The sequence below is a fragment of the Salmo trutta genome, chromosome 3, assembly GCF_901001165.1.
Source record: "Salmo trutta chromosome 3, fSalTru1.1, whole genome shotgun sequence".
In the NCBI taxonomy this organism is placed as follows: domain Eukaryota; kingdom Metazoa; phylum Chordata; class Actinopteri; order Salmoniformes; family Salmonidae; genus Salmo; species Salmo trutta.
This window is the reverse complement of record NC_042959.1, coordinates 38,229,583-38,250,740: the sequence shown is the minus strand read 5'-3', so window position 1 is coordinate 38,250,740 and position 21,158 is coordinate 38,229,583. Positions and strand designations below refer to the sequence as shown.

The 21,158-nt window shown below is 45.1% G+C and overlaps 1 protein-coding gene across 2 annotated transcripts in view; it reads left to right on the top strand.

Annotated features, from left to right (window-relative positions):
- Positions 1–3,106: 3,106 nt before the first annotated feature.
- The window catches only part of LOC115174884 (fibroblast growth factor receptor-like 1), a 61,885-nt gene continuing 43,833 nt past the window's right edge, over positions 3,107–21,158 (top strand). Inside the window, exons 1-2 of one of the 2 annotated variants that reach the window (XM_029733889.1) lie at positions 3,107–3,436; positions 3,612–3,707. In XM_029733889.1, coding sequence (XP_029589749.1) covers positions 3,635–3,707 — 73 coding nt within the window. In that variant the 5' untranslated portion in view covers positions 3,107–3,436; positions 3,612–3,634. Of the gene's footprint in view, positions 3,437–3,606; positions 3,708–21,158 lie in introns of both variants that reach the window. The other variant, XM_029733882.1, reaches the window with a different exon arrangement.

The following is a 21,158-nucleotide window of genomic DNA, read 5'->3' as shown; positions in this document are numbered from 1 at the left end:
TTTTCACCGTCCGCAACTGCAGGGCTCTCCAGAGGGTGTGGTCAGCCCAACACATCACTGGCGGCTTGTTCACCCCGCAACTAGAAGGCGGAGACCGTACAAGTGCATCAAAGCTGGAACCAAGAGACGGGAAGAAATGCAATCTCCAGGCCATCAATGTTAAATAGTCACCACTAGCCTGCCCTGGACTTAATCATTGTTACTAGCTGGCTACCACCCAGTACTCTACCCTGCACCTTTAAAGACTGCTGCCCTATATATGTTATGTGCATAGTCATTGAACACTGGTCACTTGAATTATGTTTGCATAGTTTACCCACTTCCTATGTATACTGAACAAAAATATAAATGCAACAATTTCAAAGATTTTACCCCAAGTTACATTTCACAGAAGGGAATCAGTCGATTGAAATAAAATCATTAGGGCCTAATCTATGGATTTGACGAAACTGGGCAGTGGCGTAACCATGGGTGGCCCTGGGAGGGAATAGGCCCATCCACTTGGGTTCCAGGCCCAGCCAGTCAGAATGAGTTTTTCCCCACAAAATGGCTTTGAGACAAATAGTCCTCAGCAGCACACCCCTTCCTCAGACGGTCTCGCAGGTGAAGAAGCCGGATGTGGAGGTCCTGGGCAGCGTGGTTACACGTGGTCTGCGGTTGTGAGGCAGGTTGAAGGTACTGGCAAATTCTCCGAAATGTTGAGGCAGTTTATGGAAGAGAAATTAACATTCAATTATCTGGCAACAGCTCTGTTGGATATTCCTGCAGTCAGCATGCCAATTGCACACTCCCTCAACTTGAGACATCTGGCATTGTGTTGTGTGACAGAACTGCACATTTTAGAGTGGCCTTACATTGTCCCCAGCACAAGGTGCACATGTGTGAAGATCGTGCTGTTTAATCAGCTTCTTGATATGTCACACCTGTCAGGAGGATGGATTATCTTGACAAAGGAGAAATGCTCACTAACAGGGATATAGACAAATTTGTGCACATTTGAGAGAAATAAGCTTTATGTGCGAATGGGCATTTCTGGGATCTTTCATTTCAGCTCGTGAAACATGTGACCAACACTTTACATGTTACATTTATGTTCAATATATATACTGTATTCTAGTCAAGGCTGATCCTATATAACTACTGCAGTACACACCTTTTCTATTCATATACTGTCTATACACACCATTATTTACATATATACTGTATATATTTATATTCTGGACTCTGACATTGCTTGTTCTGATATTTCTTCAATTCTTTTCAGTTTTGTGTATTGTCTTGTATTGTTAAGTGTTACTGCACTGTTGGAGCTAGAAACATAAGCATTTCGCTGCACTTGCGATAACATCCTGAAAAATATGTATACACGACCAATAAATTTTGATTTGATACCGTGTGTACTGTCGTGGCCAAAAGTTTTGAGAATGACACAAATATTAATTTTCACAAAGTCTGCTGCCTCAGTGTCTAGATATTTTTGTCAGATGTTACTATGGAATACTGAAGTATAATTACAAGCATTTCATACTTGTCAAAGTCTTTTATTGACAATTACATGAAGTTGATGCAAAGTCAATATTTGCAGTTTCGACCCTTCTTTTTCAAGACCTCTGCAATCCGCCCTGGCATGCTGTCAATTAACTTCTGGGCGACATCCTGACTGTTGGCAGCCCATTGCATAATCAATGCTTTGAGTTTGTCAGAATTTGTGGGTTTTTGTTTGTCCTCCTGCCTCTTTGACAAATTCTCAATGGGATTAAGGTCTGGGGAGTTTCCTGGCCATGGACCCAAAATATTGATGTTTTGTTCCCCGAGCCACTTAGTTATCACTTTTGCCTTATGGCAAGGTGCTCCATCATGCTGGAAAAGGCACTGTTCGTCACCAAACTCTTCCTGGATGGTTGGGAGAAGTTGCTCTCGGAGGATGCGTTGGTACCATTCTTTATTCATGGCTGTGTTGTTAAGCAAAATTGTGAGTGAGCCCACTCCCTTGGCTGAGAAGCAACCCCACACATGAATGGTCTCAGGATGCTTTACTGTTGGCATGACACAGGACTGATGGTAGCGCTCACCTTGTCTTCTCCGGACAAGCTTTTTTCCGGATGCCCCAAACAAACGGAAAGGGGATTCATCAGAGAAAATGACTTTACCCCAGTCCTCAGCAGTCCAATCCCTGTACCTTTTGCAGAATATCAGTCTGTCCCTGATGTTTTTCCTGGAGAGAAGTGGCTTCTTTGCTGCCCTTCTTGAGACCAGGCCATCCTCCAAAAGTCTTCGCCTCACTGTGCGTGCAGATGCACTCACACCTGCCTTCTGCCATTCCTGAGCAAGCTCTGTACTGGTGGTGCCCCGATCCCGCAGCTGAATCAACTTAAGGAGACGGTCTTGGCGCTTGCTGCACTTACTTGGGCGCCCAGAAGCCTTCTTCACAACAATTAAACCGCTCTCCTTGAAGTTCTTGATGATCCGATGAATGGTTGATTTAGGTGCAATCTTACTGGCAGCAATATCCTTGCCTGTGAAGCCCTTTTTGTGCAAAGCAATGATGACGGCACGTGTTTCCTTGCAGGTAACCATGGTTGACAGAGGAAGGACAAGGATCCAAGCACCACCCTCCTTTTGAAGCTTCCAGTCTGTTATTCGAACTCAATCAGCATGACAGAGTGATCTCCAGCCTTATCCTCGTCAACACTCACACCTGTGTTAACGAGAGAATCACTGGCATGATGTCAGCTGGTCCTTTTGTGGCAGGGCTGAAATGCAGTGGAAATGTCTTTGGGGGATTCAGTTCATTTGCATGGCAAAGAGGGACTTAGCAATTAATTGCAATTCATCTGATCACTCTTCATAACATTCTGGAGTATATGCAAATTGCCATCATACAAACTGAGGCAGCAGACTTTGTGAAAATTAATATTTGTGTCATTCTCAAAACTTTTGGCCACGACTGTAGAGGTCATGTGTGCTGTACATGAATCCACTCGACCGGAGGGGGGCGCCCGTGCTTTGCACAACGTTGTCCATGAGGTGCAGAGCTCGAGCCGGTCCACGATTGGCCAATTGAATTCCACATCTGTTCTTGGAAACTTCTATACTGCTCTTCATGGCAAAGGGATGCAGAAGGGCACACCAGGGATGAGGTGAGAGAAGTAAGCCCGAAAAAGAAGTAAACCCGAAAACTTGACCATTAGGCCTACCTGTTATTTACCTTTTTTGCGAGAACTGATTGTTTTTGTTAAACATTTTATCAGACAGTATTTTGCCGCGATGTCATTGATATGATATTGAAGTGAATTTTATTTACATTTCCCGCGTGGAGGATAACCTGAATACCAGTATATTGTACAAGACATTTGATTAATACGTCAGACTTTACAGTGAACCATTGTGTTTACATACATTTCGTGGAAAGCATCTGCCTGGCAGAGGACAACACGTGAGTATGCCCACTAATCTGCGCTCTTCACTCAAATTGCCTGTGTATGATCATTAAATTATGTCAGTGTGGCTATGTAATGTAAACGTCACTGGGTCAACTCAATAAAGTCTCTTGATGTTATAGGGTACTTTTGTCATTGAATTCTCTATTTTGCCAATTTTCTTCAGAACAGACACAAACTGCAGTTTGCTGAAAATGTTCTCTAAGGATGGATGTCTGGCTGTGTGTACAGTGATATTAATGATTCTAACATCAAGCGAGGCTAGAGGTAAGATAAACTGCTTATTATCTTACTGTAGTGTTACTACATTGTAACGTTGTCCCGCAAATAACCTAATGAAATGTGGAAAGAATTATCATGTTTCGTCTGTCCTCATTGATGTACAAATACTTATGAAAATGGATATCCACATGAAAATCTGAATAATACATGTGTGACTACACATTTTTGACAGATAATATAATCTTTTAAACTTTATTTTTGGCACCATAGTCTGTTTCCACAGACTATGGTCAGTGAATTTGTTTGAGAATGTTTGTGTCTGCAACACTGAGAGACATAGTCTACACTCCACCTAGAGTGACCTCTTCTATCACATGTTTAATTCACAGGAATTTATTTAACAATTCTGTGAACTCTACTTGGCATCCAACCCCACATTCAAATTTGCCCTAAGGTCAACAGAAACAAAAAAATCCTCTCAGTGGTAATGTGTTTAATGATTAACTCCGCACCCAGAGAGAGTGGCCCTGTGCCGTGTTTACAGACAAAACACAGACCATGGGGCTGCACATAAATGTGGCTTTTGAAGAAACCCAGTTTGCATCAGCGGAGGGAGGCCGTCAGAAACCAAACAAGCATGCCTTTTCTTGGAATCGTTGCAGGAATTTAGAGGTGCATAAGTTTGTATCTCCTGCCAAGTTGAAAAGCAGTTAACGTACATCAAAGCAGGGCTGATGACACCTACTGGGCTGTGTGCGTAAACCAGGGGAAGAAGTCTTGCTTTATGCGGAGAGGAGCTGTTTGCCAGGCCTCTGTGATCCTCTATTCTACCCTGCTGACTGTACTAGACTCAGGGTCACTGGCATTGCAATGTCCCCATGGGAAACACTCTTTTCACACCACTTCGATACCGAAGTGAGTTTTTTGTAGCAGGTTAGGAGACTGGGGTTAAGGTTAGGAAATGGGTTAGTGTTAGCGAAAATGCTCTCCTAACCTGCTACGAAAATCACTTTGAATCGAAGTGGCATGAAAAGAATGTGTCCCATGTCCCCATAGTGGCAGGAAATAGAAACTGCATTCAACATGCAACAAACCCAGTCCAAGGGGAATGGCTATTGTTTGTTTGATTTGAAACGACATTTTATTTTGTATTGTAATTAGATGGGTATATTTTCTACTGGAATTCCCTTTGGATGTTAATATGGAAATTAATTGACTATGTGGATTTGAGTGTGATGCAAATGTTTCAAAATCAGGTTCAAGGATTTCTTGACCGTTTTTTTTTTTAACCATTTTATTCTGTTCAATATGACACCTGTGATATGTTTTTAAAGTTGACATACTGGCCCCTACTGTAGAATTCTCAAACTATTGTGTCTCGTGGTTTTAGTCTATCATCATCCAGGTGGGCTGTAACTAAGGCTACCTGATCACATTCAGAGAGGCCACCACCACCACAAGACTGCTGTGCAAATCAGATAGATCTTGACCTTACTCTGTGGAGTAATCAGTCCATTGTTTTCTCTGTTGACCCTCGTATCTGCTCACTGCACTTCTTTCACATTGTGTGGCTGTGTGTGTGTACGTGTGCTGGAGTGGGTGGGTGGTAAAAGGAAATACACACACACGCACAATCTGTGTTGTCCTTGGATTGCTCCGTTCCTTTCTGCCTTGTCGGAGTTATCCTAGGAATGCCATGTCAGAGCCCAGGACGTTATGCAGTGTGTGTCTCTCTCTGGCAATGTAGATAAAAGGTTTCATGCGGGAGGTCTGGGTCTGGAATGGGTGCATTGTAAAGTGTTGCTTGTGATCCAGGTGAGAGATGCAGCCTATTGGGTTTCTTCTCAGTTTTGTAGGATTGTTCTGGGCTAGCCTGGTACACAAATATCTCTTGTTATTCCGGTGGATCAGATCAAAAGTTGACAATCCTAATTTCACTGCGATTTCTTTTCTCCTCCTAGCAGAGAAAGTCATTTTTTTGAAGGGCTTCCACTTATGTGCATGAGTGTGCTTGACATAACTGTTATCATACAGCATTTCCCGTTTCGTAATGAAGGTTTAATCCGAAGTTCAGTTTTCCCATTTTCACGGTAGGAATACTCAACTATTCAAAGTTATGACTCCCAAGAGTGCTATAAGCAGTGCTCGCGAGAGCAAGTCCAGGCACCATGCATGCCATTTGCTGCTGATAAAAACCAAGTTCATGCTGGCTGGCCCTCAATGAATGAAGAGTGATGCAGGAGCTAGGCGCATCCCTGGATGGGATACCATAGATACGCTCCACACACCCGCCAACGGAGATAAAGTGCGAACACAGCCAGTTTGCGGAATGTTCTGGCTCCTCTCTCTCCCTCATGCCGTCACATAGTTCCTGTTCCTCACTGGCTCGTTTTGACATTTGGATTGGAGAGAAGTGGCCCACATTGACTGTGAGTGAGCCTCCCATAGGTGCTAAGGCTCTAGCTAGCCTATCTGCCAACCCAATGCAGTTCAGCCCAGCCCCCCCCGGTGCTCACCTATTCTCTCACCCAGCGTCATGGCTCTGTGCCGGGCTATCACAGCTCCAGGACCAGCCAGCCGTCTGCCGGACGTGCATGCTCAGATGGGCCTGGTGATTGCTGGCTTGGCTCTGAGCTAATTTGAAGGACCAAGTCAAGCAGACCGTACCAAAAGCAAATAAGTAGGAAGCCGTTTGATTTATGTACTTCCACTCAGCAGTACAAAACTCTCTGAAGAAACAGTGTTTCTATCTCAGACTCAGCGACAGCCACATGCTTCTTTTTTCCTTTTTTCTTTCTTGGACATACATCAAAGAGTCCGCCTTGCGCTTAAGCCTTTCAATCCGAAAATGTTTTTGAGGAGTCTATTTGGTGTTAAATGAGACATAGTAACATGCTGCATACTACACAGTGAGGGAGTTTTTTGTGTCATGGCCCATGGCCTCTCCTCTCAGAGACCTCACAGCACAGAAAGGCCTTCTGGCCACTCAAGAGCCCTAAACAACCTTGTAACATCTTAATAAATACGAGATTATTGGATTCAACTGATAGGCCAGGAAATTAAGCCTGGCTTGTGGCTGTTTATTTCCAGTTCAGGTCATCCATCCTGTCAATGCTGCAATAAGCAGTAGTCTACTACTTAGTACACTCAGTGCTGAAGTCTTCTGGGGCTGTAGGAGTACTAAACAGAGCTCCCTATCACTGCTGTGGGCCTCTCTCACCAGGTGTCATGCTCCTCCAGCTCATTACGCAGATAATGGTGGATAATGTGGCACTGCAGGCCTCCTGCTTATCACAAAGCCTGGACAGCCTCTGCTGGAGCAATGGGGACTAACTGGAGACTGGAGACTGGGTTGGCCTCAGAAGCCTCTGATGGGCAGCAGCTCAGTCTGACACAATTCCACTTGTTGAGTAAAATTGCAATTATATATGTTATGAGTCCACAGTGTTCTATCAGTTTTCCTCTGTAGTTCCCTTATCTTAAGAACATCATCAGTGTTCATCTCTTTCCTGATCCATCTGAGTGCTATTTGCTAGTACCTCTTCCAGCTGGATGTCTGATTCTGTGCAGGGTCCTGCTTTGAATGTGTGCACACAGTTAAACAGTATCAGATGCCCGTCCAGTCTTCACACCGAGGACTTGACTGTTCCAGAAGAACGATTAGGGTTGCAAAGGGAGAGTATATTAATGGAAACGTTCAAATTTACCAGTAAACTACGAGATTTGATGTAATCTATCACAAGACATCTAGTGGCCCTTTTGGTTACTTCAGATTATCACAGGTGTCTGTTATAATCTCTGGCCCTCTGTGTGGATTTATCACATATAAAATATACTGCTCAAAAAAATAAAGGGAACACTTAAACAACACAATGTAACTCCAAGTCAATCACACTTCTGTGAAATCAAACTGTCCACTTAGGAAGCAACACTGATTGACAATAAATTTCACATGCTGTTGTGCAAATGGAATAGACAACAGGTGGAAATTATAGGCAATTAGCAAGACACCCCCAATAAAGGAGTGGTTCTGCAGGTGGTAACCACAGACCACTTCTCAGTTCCTATGCTTCCTGGCTGATGTTTTGGTCACTTTTGAATGCTGGCGGTGCTTTCACTTTAGTGGTAGCATGAGACGGAGTCTACAACCCACACAAGTGGCTCAGGTAGTGCAGCTCATCCAGGATGGCACATCAATGCGAGCTGTGGCAAGAAGGTTTGCTGTGTCTGTCAGCGTAGTGTCCAAAGCATGGAGGCGCTACCAGGAGACAGGCCAGTACATCAGGAGACGTGGAGGAGGCCGTAGGAGGGCAACAACCCACCAGCAGAATCGCTACCTCCGCCTTTGTGCAAGGAGGAGCAGGAGGAGCACTGCCAGAGCCCTGCAAAATGACCTCCAGCAGGCCACAAATGTGCATGTGTCTGCTCAAACGGTCAGAAACAGACTCCATGAGGGTGGTATGAGTGCCCGACGTCCACAGGTGGGGGTTGTGCTTACAGCCCAACACCGTGCAGGACGTTTGGCATTTGCCAGAGAACACCAAGATTGGCAAATTCGTCACTGGCGCCCTGTGCTCTTCACAGATGAAAGCAGGTTCACACTGAGCACATGTGACAGACGTGACAGTCTGGAGTCGCCGTGGAGAACGTTCTGCTGCCTGCAACATCCTCCAGCATGACCGGTTTGGCGGTGGGTCAGTCATGGTGTGGGGTGGCATTTCTTTGGGGGGCCGCCCTCCATGTGCTCGCCAGAGGTAGCCTGACTGCCATTAGGTACCGAGATGAGATCCTTAGACCCCTTGTGAGACCATATGCTGGTGCGGTTGGCCCTGGGTTCCTCCAAATGCAAGACAATGCTAGACCTCATGTGGCCGGAGTGTGTCAGCAGTTCCTGCAAGAGGAAGGCATTGATGCTATGGTCTGGCCCGCCCGTTCCCCAGACCTGAATCCAATTGAGCACATCTGGGACATCATGTCTCGCTCCATCCACCAACGCCACGTTGCACCACAGACTGTCCAGGAGTTGGCGGATGCTTTAGTCCAGGTCTGGGAGGAGATCCCTCAGGAGACCATCCGCCACCTCATCAGGAGCATGCCCAGGTGTTGTAGGGAGGTCATACAGGCACGTGGAGGCCACACACACTACTGAGCCTCATTTTGACTTGTTTTAAGGACATTACATCAAAGTTGGATCAGCCTGTAGTGTGGTTTTCCACTTTAATTTTGAGTGTGACTCCAAATCCAGATTATTTAATTCATTCAGATCTAGGATGTGTTATTTTAGTGCTCCCTTTATTTTTTGGAGCAGTGTATATGAAATAATTAAATAACATGATTTTAAAATAAAAAATAGAATTACAAAGCTGTAAAACACTGTCCTAAATATAAACCATAAACAGTGAATACCATTGGTGTTTAATATGAGGGTTTCAGCATGAAATATCCTTTCTATATATTTTTTTTACAAACTTAGATTTATTTGACTATTTCAATATGTATTTGTTGTGAATGTTTTGGTGTCAAACTGGTGGCAGTTGGAAGTAGTTCCAGTAGTTGGAAGTTGCAGAGTTAAATTAAAATAATGCCATTGTTGATCAAATGCTTTTTTCATTAATTTGGCTATTTTCTCTTGAACCATATGGTCTATCTACTAGAAACTCATGGACAATATGGACACATATACAGTGAGGGAAAAAAGTATTTGATTCCCTGCTGATTTTGTACGTTTGCCCACTGACAAAGAAATGATCAGTCTATAATTTTTATGGTAGGTTTATTTGAACAGTGAGAGGCAGAATAACAACAACAAAAAATCCAGAAAAACGCATGCCAAAAATGTTATAAATTGATTTGCATTTTAATGAGGGAAATAAGTATTTGACCCCTCTGCAAAACATGACTTAGTACTTGGTGGCAAAACCCTTGTTGGCAATCACAGAGGTCTGGCGTTTCTTGTAGTTGGCCACCAGGTTTGCACACATCTCAGGAGGGATTTTGTCCCACTCCTCTTTGCAGATCTTCTCCAAGTCATTAAGGTTTCGAGGCTGACATTTGGCAACTCGAACCTTCAGCTACCTCCACAGATTTTCTATGGGATTAAGGTCTGGAGACTGGCTAGGCCACTCCAGGACCTTAATGTGCTTCTTCTTGAGCCACTCCTTTGTTGCCTTGGCCGTGTGTTTTGGGTCATTGTCATGCTGGAATACCCATACATGACCCATTTTCAATGCCCTGGCTGAGGGAAGGAGGTTCTCACCCAAGATTTGACGGTACATGGCCCCGTCCATCGTCCCTTTGATGTGGTGAAGTTGTCCTGTCCCCTTAGCAGAAAAACACCCCCAAAGCATAATGTTTCCACCTCCATGTTTGACGGTGGGGATGGTGTTCTTTGGGGTCATAGGCAGCATTCCTCCTCCTCCAAACACGGCGAGTTGAGTTGATGCCAAAGAGCTCCATTTTGGTCTCATCTGACCACAACACTTTCACCCAGTTGTCCTCTGAATCATTCAGCTGTTCATTGGCAAACTTCAGACAGGCATGTATATGTGCTTTCTTGAGCAGGGGGACCTTGTGGGCGCTGCAGGATTTCAGTCCTTCACGGCGTAGTGTGTTACCAATTGTTTTCTTGGTGACTATGGTCCCAGCTGCCTTGAGATCATTGACAAGATCCTCCCGTGTAGTTCTGGGCTGATTCCTCACCGTTCTCATGATCATTGCAACTCCACGAGGTGAGATCTTGCATGGAGCCCCAGGCCGAGGGAGATTGACAGTTCTTTTGTGTTTCTTCCATTTGCGAATAATCGCACCAACTGTTGTCACCTTCTCACCAAACTGCTTGGCGATGGTCTTGTAGCCCATTCCAACCTTGTGTACGTCTACAATCTTGTCCCTGACATCCTTGGAGAGCTCTTTGGTCTTGGCCATGGTGGAGAGTTTGAAATCTGATTGATTGATAAGAGAGTGTGCTTTAAGAGTGTGCTCCTAATCTCAGCTCGTTACCTGTATAAAAGACACCTGGGAGCCAGAAATCTTTCTGTATGAGAGGGGGTCAAATACTTATTTCCCTCATTAAAATGCAAATCAATTTATAACATTTTTGACATGCGTTTTTCTGGATTTTTTGTTGTTGTTATTCTGTCTCTCACTGTTCAAATAAACCTACCATTAAAATTATAGACTGATCATTTCTTTGTCAGTTGGAAAACATACAAAATCAGCAGGGGATCAAATACTTTTTTCCCTCACTGTATAATAAATTAATACTGTATATTAATCAATGTTATTTTAAGTTATTAAAGTATACATTTCCAAAGTTTGATTTTCTGTTAATTACAAAAATTACTGAAGATTCCGGTAACTTTGATAAATTACTGGTAGCATTACAACCCTACAACAACTGATGCCAGCAAGGATATAATTTGTTGTTGTCAATTTTGTAGATGAAGGGAACTCAAACCATTACTGTGGGCCTGGCCTATACAAGCATGTTGTCCACCATGATAACACTGCTAAAGGATTTGTCAGGTGTTACACAATTACAATTTACAACACACATGCTCCCATTCAAAGTTAACACAAGCCCACCTCGTTTGCGATTGTATTTTAATGTACTTATTTTTTGGCCTGGGAACCGACAGCTTGGCTGATGCTCCTGACTGTGTGTGTTCTCTGGCTCCATAAAGCTTTGTTATTAGATTTGAACATGATTTTCATTGTGGCAGATCTCAGAGTGTGTGGTGCACAAACTAATTTGTTAACGTCCGGCGCTTACAAGTCCACATGAATACAGCTTTCCAAACCCCATTTTGTATCTCTCACTCCATATTTTTGAAATGTTTGTTTTGAAGTAGGTCCCAGTCTTCTTTGTAGTTGTGATCTCTGTTAAATGTGTGCACTTAAAACAAGTCTGTGGTGTTTCGCGTGAGGGGAATGGAACTTTAGGTAAACAAGGCAATTAATGAGCTGCATTTGGTTTGAAACGTATTGCTTGAGCACGGCTATTAGAGAAGTGTTGGTATTTATAGTGGAGACATAAAAACACAAAGGATAGCGGCGAGCGTTCAAACATTCCTCACCCTGGTTTAGATAAAGGCCCCACACCGCTGGAGGTCAGCGAGATGTCATCTTACCTGGACCCTGTTTGTGTGCTCTTTACCTACTTGAGCCCGGAACTGCACTGTTTGCACAGGTGGGAGAGGGCACCTTGGAGTGAATTGTTCTCTCCATTCCCGTGGACTTAGCTTGTCGGAGCAGTGTGCTTGTACAAGACCAGTGAGGCTGACTGTTCGTCACGAGCAATTTGTTCTTGATGTGGGGCCCCTCTTCCTAATGGAAGCTTGCTTTGTTGCAGTCTCTTTGTCCATGGGTAAAGGTGGGATTACACAGCCTTTAACTAGGGGGATTACAGGACCCTTCCAACCATCACCACTCCTCATAGCCCTACACTGGGCATTTTAAAATGTCACAGAAAAGAAGCAGTGAATATGCCCATTCCGTGCATTTGTCCCATGGACTCAGGGCAGTGGACGGCTTCTCTTTAGAATCCTGTGGTTTTCTCAGAACACCGACATTCCAGGCATTTAGAACCTGTGGCTCAACGGAAGGGCCTCCTTAATGGCTTTCATCCCCGGCTCTGCTGCTGCTTCACCCATTCAATGGCAGGGCCCACTTCTGCCTGGCCCTGGTTCAACGCCATAGGTCACACAATGTTCTGGGACTAAGCAGCAAAGAAAACATGCTCTCCAACAAGGAAGACGGGCCTCTCTTCAGTCTGCTACCAATAAGGGGCCATACATAGAGCTTAAAGTGTACCCTGATGAAAGAGAGAGAGGGAGCGCCCACCCGGCCCTACTCTGAGCCGACAGCAGCAGCAGGTTTGGGTAAAGCAGTGGTGAGAGTGAGGGTGAGCCACTGATCAGTATCACCACCTGGCATGGCCCTCCTTGGACCTGTGCTGCACGGTCTTGTCTGGGTGATTCTTATGCAAGCTGCCCTGCCCTCCCTGCCTAGTCTGCTCTGCTCTGGCACGCACATTCAGCAGTGACAGACAGACCAGCAGCCGCAGCAGTAGCTTGCTGGGTCTGTGAGTGTGAGCCACAGCAGAACATGTAAACATTACATACTGTGTAGAGCGAGAGCCAAACCAGAATTAGGAACCATGCGTGAGATAATAGCTGTCTGTCGGTGTGGACTGTTGACACAAAGGGTTGTGCTTAATAAGCAGGTGCTCGCGGGGCTGGCGTTCTACAACATTACCCAGAATCCCTGTGGAGCTGTGGCTCTGTTTGTGTGGTCTGAGCTGCTGGTGGTCCAACCTGTGTGTGAACAGATACATGAGGGTCCCATACCACCACCACTGGGTGACTACAGGCCAAGGCTGTTGGTTGGGTTGTCTTACCCTCACAGCAGAGGAGAGCAGTGTTCCCAAATCTGATGGGAAACAACACAAGTAGGGAATCTGAGCCTCTATGATTCAGACAGAGTGTGTACATAGAGCGCCCAGTGACCAAAACTCCCTCCTCTGACTCACATGAATTCCATTCACACTGAAATAAGAGATTAACAGTTACATCTCCAGTGAGAGTGTGTTAGGGTCAGTGGTATGGAGAGGAGAGTCAGAGGTGGGTACATCATTGCCCCCCACACCAACCCAAACACCCAGCTACCCACATAGGGCCTGGCGTCAGGGCCAACAGTCAGGCCTTGTGCCTTCTCCAGCTTCTGCACCAGTGGAGGTGGAGCGGGCATAGCCTTTGCTCTAACAACATGCCAGAGCTAAAAAGAGGCAGACACTCGATGTCACCCTTCAGAAATGTTAAATGGTTTGCATTTGAGGAATGACCAGGTTTCTGTATGTTTTTCCAAGGTAGGGGAGAGAGTGTTCTTCCAAGATTCCAAGACGGTGTTCTATGATGTCTGTCTGAGAGACAGCTGGGGGCTTGGATGAGCTCTAGCGGGGTGAGGTGGATGGATGGACATGGAGCCAATGAAAGAATGACAGACACACACTCTGCTAGGCATTTACATCCACAGCTACATCCACACGGTGGAGTGGAAGAAGAGTGAGTGAGTGAAATGAAGCTGAAAGCCCAGAAAACAGTGACCTGCCCTCTAAGCAAGTTTGTAGGTGCAGCAGTTTTTATCAGGGCCTAAAATTAACACTGTCACCTGCCAGATGCGGGTAGATTTAGGCAGTGGCAGGTAAGATATCTATTTCTATTTTTGGTCAGGACTCCACAGTGCAAGCATTTCACTCGCATCTGTGAATAAAAATAGTAAAGTATGATAAATGCTGCAGTAGCTGTTTTCAAAGTATTTCTGTTGTTTTGTTTCATAGCTGGTAAATTAATCGCACAAAGTCAAAGAACTACGAATCCTATATAGCCTATTCCACCTCGTGCTGCAAAATTACCTTGCTGGGGGCTGTGAAAAGCTGAGTGAAAGATTCATTTTTAGAAGCGCTGCGCACAGGCACAAAACTTGGTCTAATTTACTTGAAACAAAAGTCTACTGAAGTGAAATGTTGTCCTTTTGTTTCTTGACTATTTACATTGTTTCAAATTAAATTAAACTTTATTTACCACATGCGCCGAATACAACAAGTGTAGACTTTACTGTGAAATGCTTACTTACAAGCCCTTAACCAACAGTGCAGTTCAAGAAGAAGAAAATATTTACCAAGTAGGCTAAAGTAAAAAGTAATAATAAAAAGTAACACAATAAGAATAACAATAACGAGGCTATATACAGGGGGCACCGGTACCGAGTCAGTGTGCGGAGGTACAGGCTAGTTGAGGTAATTTGTACATGTAGGTGGGGGCGAAATGACTATGCATAGATAACAAACAAACAGAGAGAAGCAGCAATGTACAAGAGGGTGGGGGGTGAGGGGGGTTTCAATGTAAATTGTCTGGTGGTGATTTTTTATGAATTGTTCAGCAGTCTAATAGCTTGGGGGTAGAAGCTGTTGAGGAGCCTTTTGGTCTTAGACTTGGCGCTCGGGTACCGCTTGCCGTGCGGTAGCAGAGAAAACAGTCTATAACTTGGGTGACTGGAGTCTCTGACAATTTTATGGGCTTTCCTCTTACATACCTATTATATAGGTCCTGGATGGCAGGAAGCTTGGCCCCAGTGATGTACTGGGCCGTTCCCACTACCCTCTGTAGCACCTTACGGTCAGATGCTGAGCAGTTGCCCTACCAGGCGGTGATGCAACCGGTCAGGATGCTCTCTATGGTGCAGCTGTTGAACCATTTATGGATCTGGGGGCCCATGCCAAATCTTTTCAGTCTCCTGTGGGGGAAAATAGTTTGTTGTGCCCTCTTCACAACTGTCTTGGTATGTTTGGACCATGATAGTTCATTGGTGATGTGGACACCAAGGAACTTGAAACTCTCGACCCGCTCCACTACAGCCTGTTCGCCCCGCCTTTTCCTGTAGTCCACGATCAGCTCCTTTGTCTTGCTCACATTGAGGGAGAGGTTGTTGTCCTGGCACCTCACTGCCAGTTCTCTGACCTCCTCCCTATAGGTCGTCTCATCGTTGTCGATAATCAGGCCTACCACTGTTGTGTCGTCAGCAAACTTAATGATGGTGTTGGAGTCGTGTTTGGCCATGCAGTCGTGGGTGAACAGGGAATACAGGAGGGGACTAAGTACACACTCCTGAGGGGGCCCAGTGTTAAGGGTCAGCGTGGCAGACGTGTTGTTGCCTACTCTTACCACCTGGGGGCGGCCCGTCAGGAAGTCCAGGATCCAGTTGCAGAGGGAGGTGTTTAGTCCCAGAGTCATTAGCTTAGTGATGAGCTTCGTGGGCACTATGGTGTTGAACGCTGAGCTGTAGTCGATGAATGGCATTCTCACATAGGTGTTCCTTTAGTCCAGGTGAGAAAGGGCAGTGTGGAGTGCGATTGAGATTGCGTCATCTGTGGATCTGTTGGGGCGGTATGCGAATTGGAGTGGGTCTAGAGTGTCTGGGAGGATGCTGTTGATGTGAGCCATGACCAGCCTTTCAAAGCACTTCATGGCTACCAATGTGAGTGCCATGGGGCGGTAATCTTTTAGGCAGGTTACCTTCGCTTCTTTGGGCACAGGGACTATGGTGGTCTGCTTGAAACATGTAGGTATTACAGACTCAGTCAGGGAGAGGTTGAAAATGTCAGTGAAGACACTTGACAGTTGGTCCGTGCATGCTTTGAGTACACGTCCTGGTAATCCGTCTGGCCCAGCGGCTTTGTGAATGTTGACCTGTTTAAAGGTTTTGTTCACATCGGCTACCGAGAGCGTTATCACACAGTCATCCAGAACAGCTGGTGCTCTCGTGCATGTTTCAGTGTTGCTTGCCTCGAAGCGAGCATAAAAGGCATTTAGCTTGTCTGGTATGCTCGCATCACTGGGCAGCTCGCATCTGGGTTTCAAGTTTCAGTTTCAAGCCATACCACATCCGACGAGCGTCTGAGCCGGTGTAGTAGGATTCAATCTTAATCCTGTATTGACGCTCTGCTTGTTTGATGGTTCGTCTGAGGGCATAGAGGGATTTCTTATAAGTGTCCAGATTAGTCTCCCGCTCCTTGAAAGCGGCAGCTCTAGTCTTTAGCTCGATGTGGATGTTGCCTGTAATCCATGGTTTCTGGTTGGGATATGTACGTACAGTCACTGTGGGGACGACATCATCGATGCACTTATTGATGAAGCCGATGACTGAGGTGGTGTATTCCTCAATGCCATTTGATGAATCCCGGAACATACTCCAGTCTGTGCAAGCAAAACAGTCCTGTAGTGTAGCATCCGCGTCATCTGACCACTTCCGTATTGAGCTGGTACTTCCTGCTTTAGTTTTTGCTTGTAAGCAGGAATCAGGAGGATAGAATTGTGGTCAGATTTGCCAAATGGAGGGCGAGGGATAGCTTTGTATGCATCTCTGTGTGTGGAGTAAAGGTGGTCTAGGATTTTTTCCCCCCTAGCCACCAAGCTTCTACACCTGCATTACTTGCTGTTTGGGGTTTTAGGCTGGGTTTCTGTACAGCACTTTGAGATATCAGCTGATGTAAGAAGGGCTATATAAATACATTTGATTTGATTTGATGTGACATGCTGGTAAAAAAAAAAAAATATTGATTTAAGTTTGCCTGCATTAAAGTCACCGGCCACTAGGAGCGCCGCTTCTGGGTTAGCATTTTCTTCTTTGCTTATGGCCTTATAGAGTTGGTTGAGAGCAGTCTTAGTGCCAGCATCACTTTGTGGTGGTAAATAGACGGCTACGAATAATACAGATGAGAACTCTCTTGGTAGATAGTGTGGTCGACAGCTTATCGTGAAGTACTCTACCTCAGGCGAGCAATGCCTCGAGACTTCTTTAATATTGGACATCGCGTACCAGCTGTTATTAACAAAAGACACACACCCCCACCCCTCATCTTACCAGAGGTAGCGTCTCTGTTCTGCCGGTGCAAGGAAAATCCCCCCAGCTCTCTATTGTCCGTTTCTTCGTTCAGCCACGTCTCGGTGAAACATAAGATGTTACAGTTTTTAATGTCCCGTTGGTAGGATAATCTTAATAGTAGGTCATCAATTTTATTTTCTAACGATTGCACATTAGCAAGGAGAATGGAAGGCATTGGGAGTTTACTCGCTAGCCTCCGGCTTCTCAGAAGGATCTCCGATCTGCGTCCCCTTTTCCGGCGTCTTTTCTTCACACAAAAGGCGTGGATCTGGGCCTGTTCCAGTGAAAGCAGGATATTCTTCTCGTCAGACTCGTTAAAGGAAAAAGTTTCTTCTAGTCCGCAGTGAGTAATCGCTTTTCTGATGTCCAGAAGTTATTTTCGGCCATAAAAGACGGTAGCAACAACATTATGTACACAATAAGTAAAAAAATAAGTTACACAAAACGCACAAAAAATAACAAAATTGCACAATTGATTGGAAGAATGTAAAATGTCAGCCATGCTCTTCGGCGGCATCTTTGGTTCACAATCTAGGTTATTTTTCTATGTTTGAGTTTCAGCTGCTAGGGAAGAGAAGACAACTACTCTATGTACTAGTCAGACTCAATCTCACAGGCACAAATGTGACTCGATTTGCATTACCACAGTCGTAACCTCCCACCGTTAAAGGGCAGGTGACATTTTTGATAGTTGGGTTAAAAGACTCAGTTTACAAAAAATGAAATTAAACAATATACCATATTACTTCTTATTAGTAATACATGTATTGTTTTAGAAACATTACCAATCATGCTAATCTGTTGTTTTTTTTGTGTGTAATTTTAGCAAAAAAAATTTATTTTGGCTGCTGGACCAAAAAGTACCTTTTATGCCCTGGTTTTTATTAAATTCACAATTTACCGCTCACACGTGCACATTTCTGCCCAATATAAACCAACAATGTCCTACCTTTTTGTAGCATTTCTGACAATGCTAAAATATTTTCTGCCGAATCTCAAGAGTTCTTAAACCAGGTGCAACTCAATTGCTGCTCAACAGTAACAGCTAGCTAGTAGATGGAAAAGGAAGGTAGCTAGCTAGAAGGTAGGTATAATTTTCTATGGAAAGTTTTTCATATGGCTGAAGTCATCTGTGTAAACTGCTGATCTGGACACTTGTGTGTAATCAGAGCACAAACAAATAAGCTAGCGAACGTCCTTGGCTGCTTTTATAGCCAGTTAGATACACCAAACTTTGGGAACTTTGGGAAAACTGTCACGCTGCTAATTTATAATAAATGCACACACCAGAACAGATGTGTTGATCATAATGATCATTGTTTGCTTGCGCAACCTGTGCCAGTCAAATGGAAAGACCATGCTTGCTAACTTGGTTAGCTATGTAATAAAATGAAACTGTTTTCAACACAACTGTTTTAGACAAAACATTTTTACCAAGCAAGAGAAATAAACATTCAATCAGTACTGAGTGAATGAACAAAACATTTTGCAACAAACGTGTAGTGTCATCATCAGACTGTCTATTTAAATAGAGTCAAGTTGCCATATCTATAACAGGGTTTGTAGCGCAATGGTTAGAGTTACCGCCCTAAGATTTGAAGGTCTACCGGAGGGGATATTTTGACTGTTCTCTGTCATGTATAGTTTTTGACACCTCTTTCCTGACACAAACACTGATGCGCACACGCATGGTGTGTGCTTATTTTAATGTATTACTTGTCTCTTAAAAGCGCCTTTGGGTTCATTGAGTGGCAAGGGACAGGGAGTGTGATGTGTATTAGTACTAGTGCACGCATCTTGCTACTACAGAGGAGAGAACGTGGAGAGACCATCTCTCAAACTTTCAAGGACAACGTCGTTGCCCTCATCCGTCAGATGCACGCCATCCCTACGGTACATGATAAGTTGACAGGTTGTAAACATTTCTTCTTTTCAGAAGCAAAGAAATGTGTTAAACCAGCCCATGTGGAGCAGACAAACGACTTACGCTTATTCATATGCACGCAGTACATCGCACACTATCAGTAGCACTTATGTATGTTCTGTTCCAAATCTGTGAGTACTCCCATCTGCATTCATATTTATACTGCAATTTATAAATGTGGGAATGTGTGCTCTTTTACTGGAGTTGGACAAGTGTGTAGAGCATTTCTAAGGACATTTGTAGCTAAAGGATTTAGAGCACCTATCCAATGTCAGATTTGTAAATATTTATTCTTAAAAGTGTTTTGTACTTGTCTAATGACTTTGTATTTTACAGGTGTTTCTCGGCAGTTTGTCATTTGTCACAGAGTTTGTATCAGGAGTTACCAAAATGGCTATTGACAAGCTGAGCCACAGGGTCAGGCAGGCTTTTTTTGTTCAAGCCCAGCGCTACCAAACCTGATTCTACTACTCATATGTTCATCAAGACCTCAGCTGTTCATCGAGACCTTGAGTAGTAAAATCAGGTGTGGTAGAACTGGGCTTCAACAAGAAAGCCTGCAGAACCCTGTAGCTCTTCAAAAGCAATTGTGGCCATCCCTGAATTGTATGTACAAAGTTTACTATATCTGATGAATGTATGTTTGATTCTAAATTGTATATTTTGTAATAACTCACTCTTGTTTACAGGTAATGTAGTAGAAGGCCTTTCCTCAGTAAACTTTAAAGTGTATTTTCATGTAAATAGATGATAGCGTACCTCATCACGCTCTCGCCTGGGCCACGGCAGTATGGGAACAGCAGTCGGCAATATGTTTCAGTCTGGAGGAGTTCATCGTGGAGGTGAAGAAAGTTTTCGATGCTCCATTGTCCGGGAGAGAGGTTGCCCGGAAGTTACTCCAACTTCGGCAAGACTCCCACAGTGTGGCATACTATGCGGTGGATTTCCACACATTGGCAGCTGACAGTGCCTGGAACCTGGAAGCGCTGTTCGACATGTTCCTGCACGGAGTATCGGAGGAAGTAAAGGACGAGCTTGCAGCCCGGGAACTACAGACGGATCTCCACTCGCTCATCGCCTTGACCATTCGGATCGATGGGCGACTACGGGAGCAAGGGAAGGAGAGGAGGTTCAATTTAACTCGCCTGCCCAAGGCTTCCACCTCGCCTCTGAGACATGCTGGAAGTCCCCGACGGCTCCATTGCCGAGAGAACCCGAGGCTACCCGAGATCCCCCGAGAGTCTCTGAAGTCTGCCAATTCACCTCTTCCCGAACCGATGCAACTAGGCAGAGCTAGGCTGTCCCCAGCCGAACGGCTATACAGGCTTCACACGAAGACTACTGGTCATTTCGTGGCCACCTGTCCACTAAAAGACCAGGCTCACCGGTAGGAGTGAGTACTCTGGTGGGCCATATGGAGAACTTTTCCTCTCTCCTTACTGGCACCCCTTTTCATGCCATCTTGCTGTGGGGGAACCAGTCACAATCTCTTCGGGTACTCATCAACTCTGGGGCCGATGAGAGCTTTATGGACACTACCCTGGCATCCGATCTGGACATCCCCACTCAGCCCCTGTCCATTTCCATGGACGTTAGCACGCTGGACAGGCGCTCTATAGACCAGGTCACCCACAATACCACCCCCATCAACCTATGTGTGTCAGGGAACCACAGTGAGACGATCTAATTCATGTTTATTAAGTCTCCTCAGGTTCCCGTGGTATTGGGATAATCTTGGCTCCAGCGACACAATCCCCCTATTGACTGGTCTTCTGGTGCCATCGTGGGCTGGAGCCCGTTCTACCATGCTCATTGCCTGAAGTCAGCATAGCCTGCCCCAGGACGTCTTCCTGGGGGCTCGGAAGTTGCCCAGGACTTCTCCGCCATTCCCGCTGAGTACCAGGACCTCCAGGAGGTGTTTAGTAAGGCCCAGGACACTTCGCTTCCGCCGCACCGACCCAATGATTGCGGGATCAACCTTCTCTCAGGCACCACTCCACCCCGGGAATGACTGTACTCTCTGAGAACTCCCTAGCTGCAGGGTTCATCCCTCCTTCTGCTTCTCCTGCGCCCGTGCATCGCCTACCTGGGCCTCAACAACATCACGGTGAAGAACCGCTACCCGCTACTAC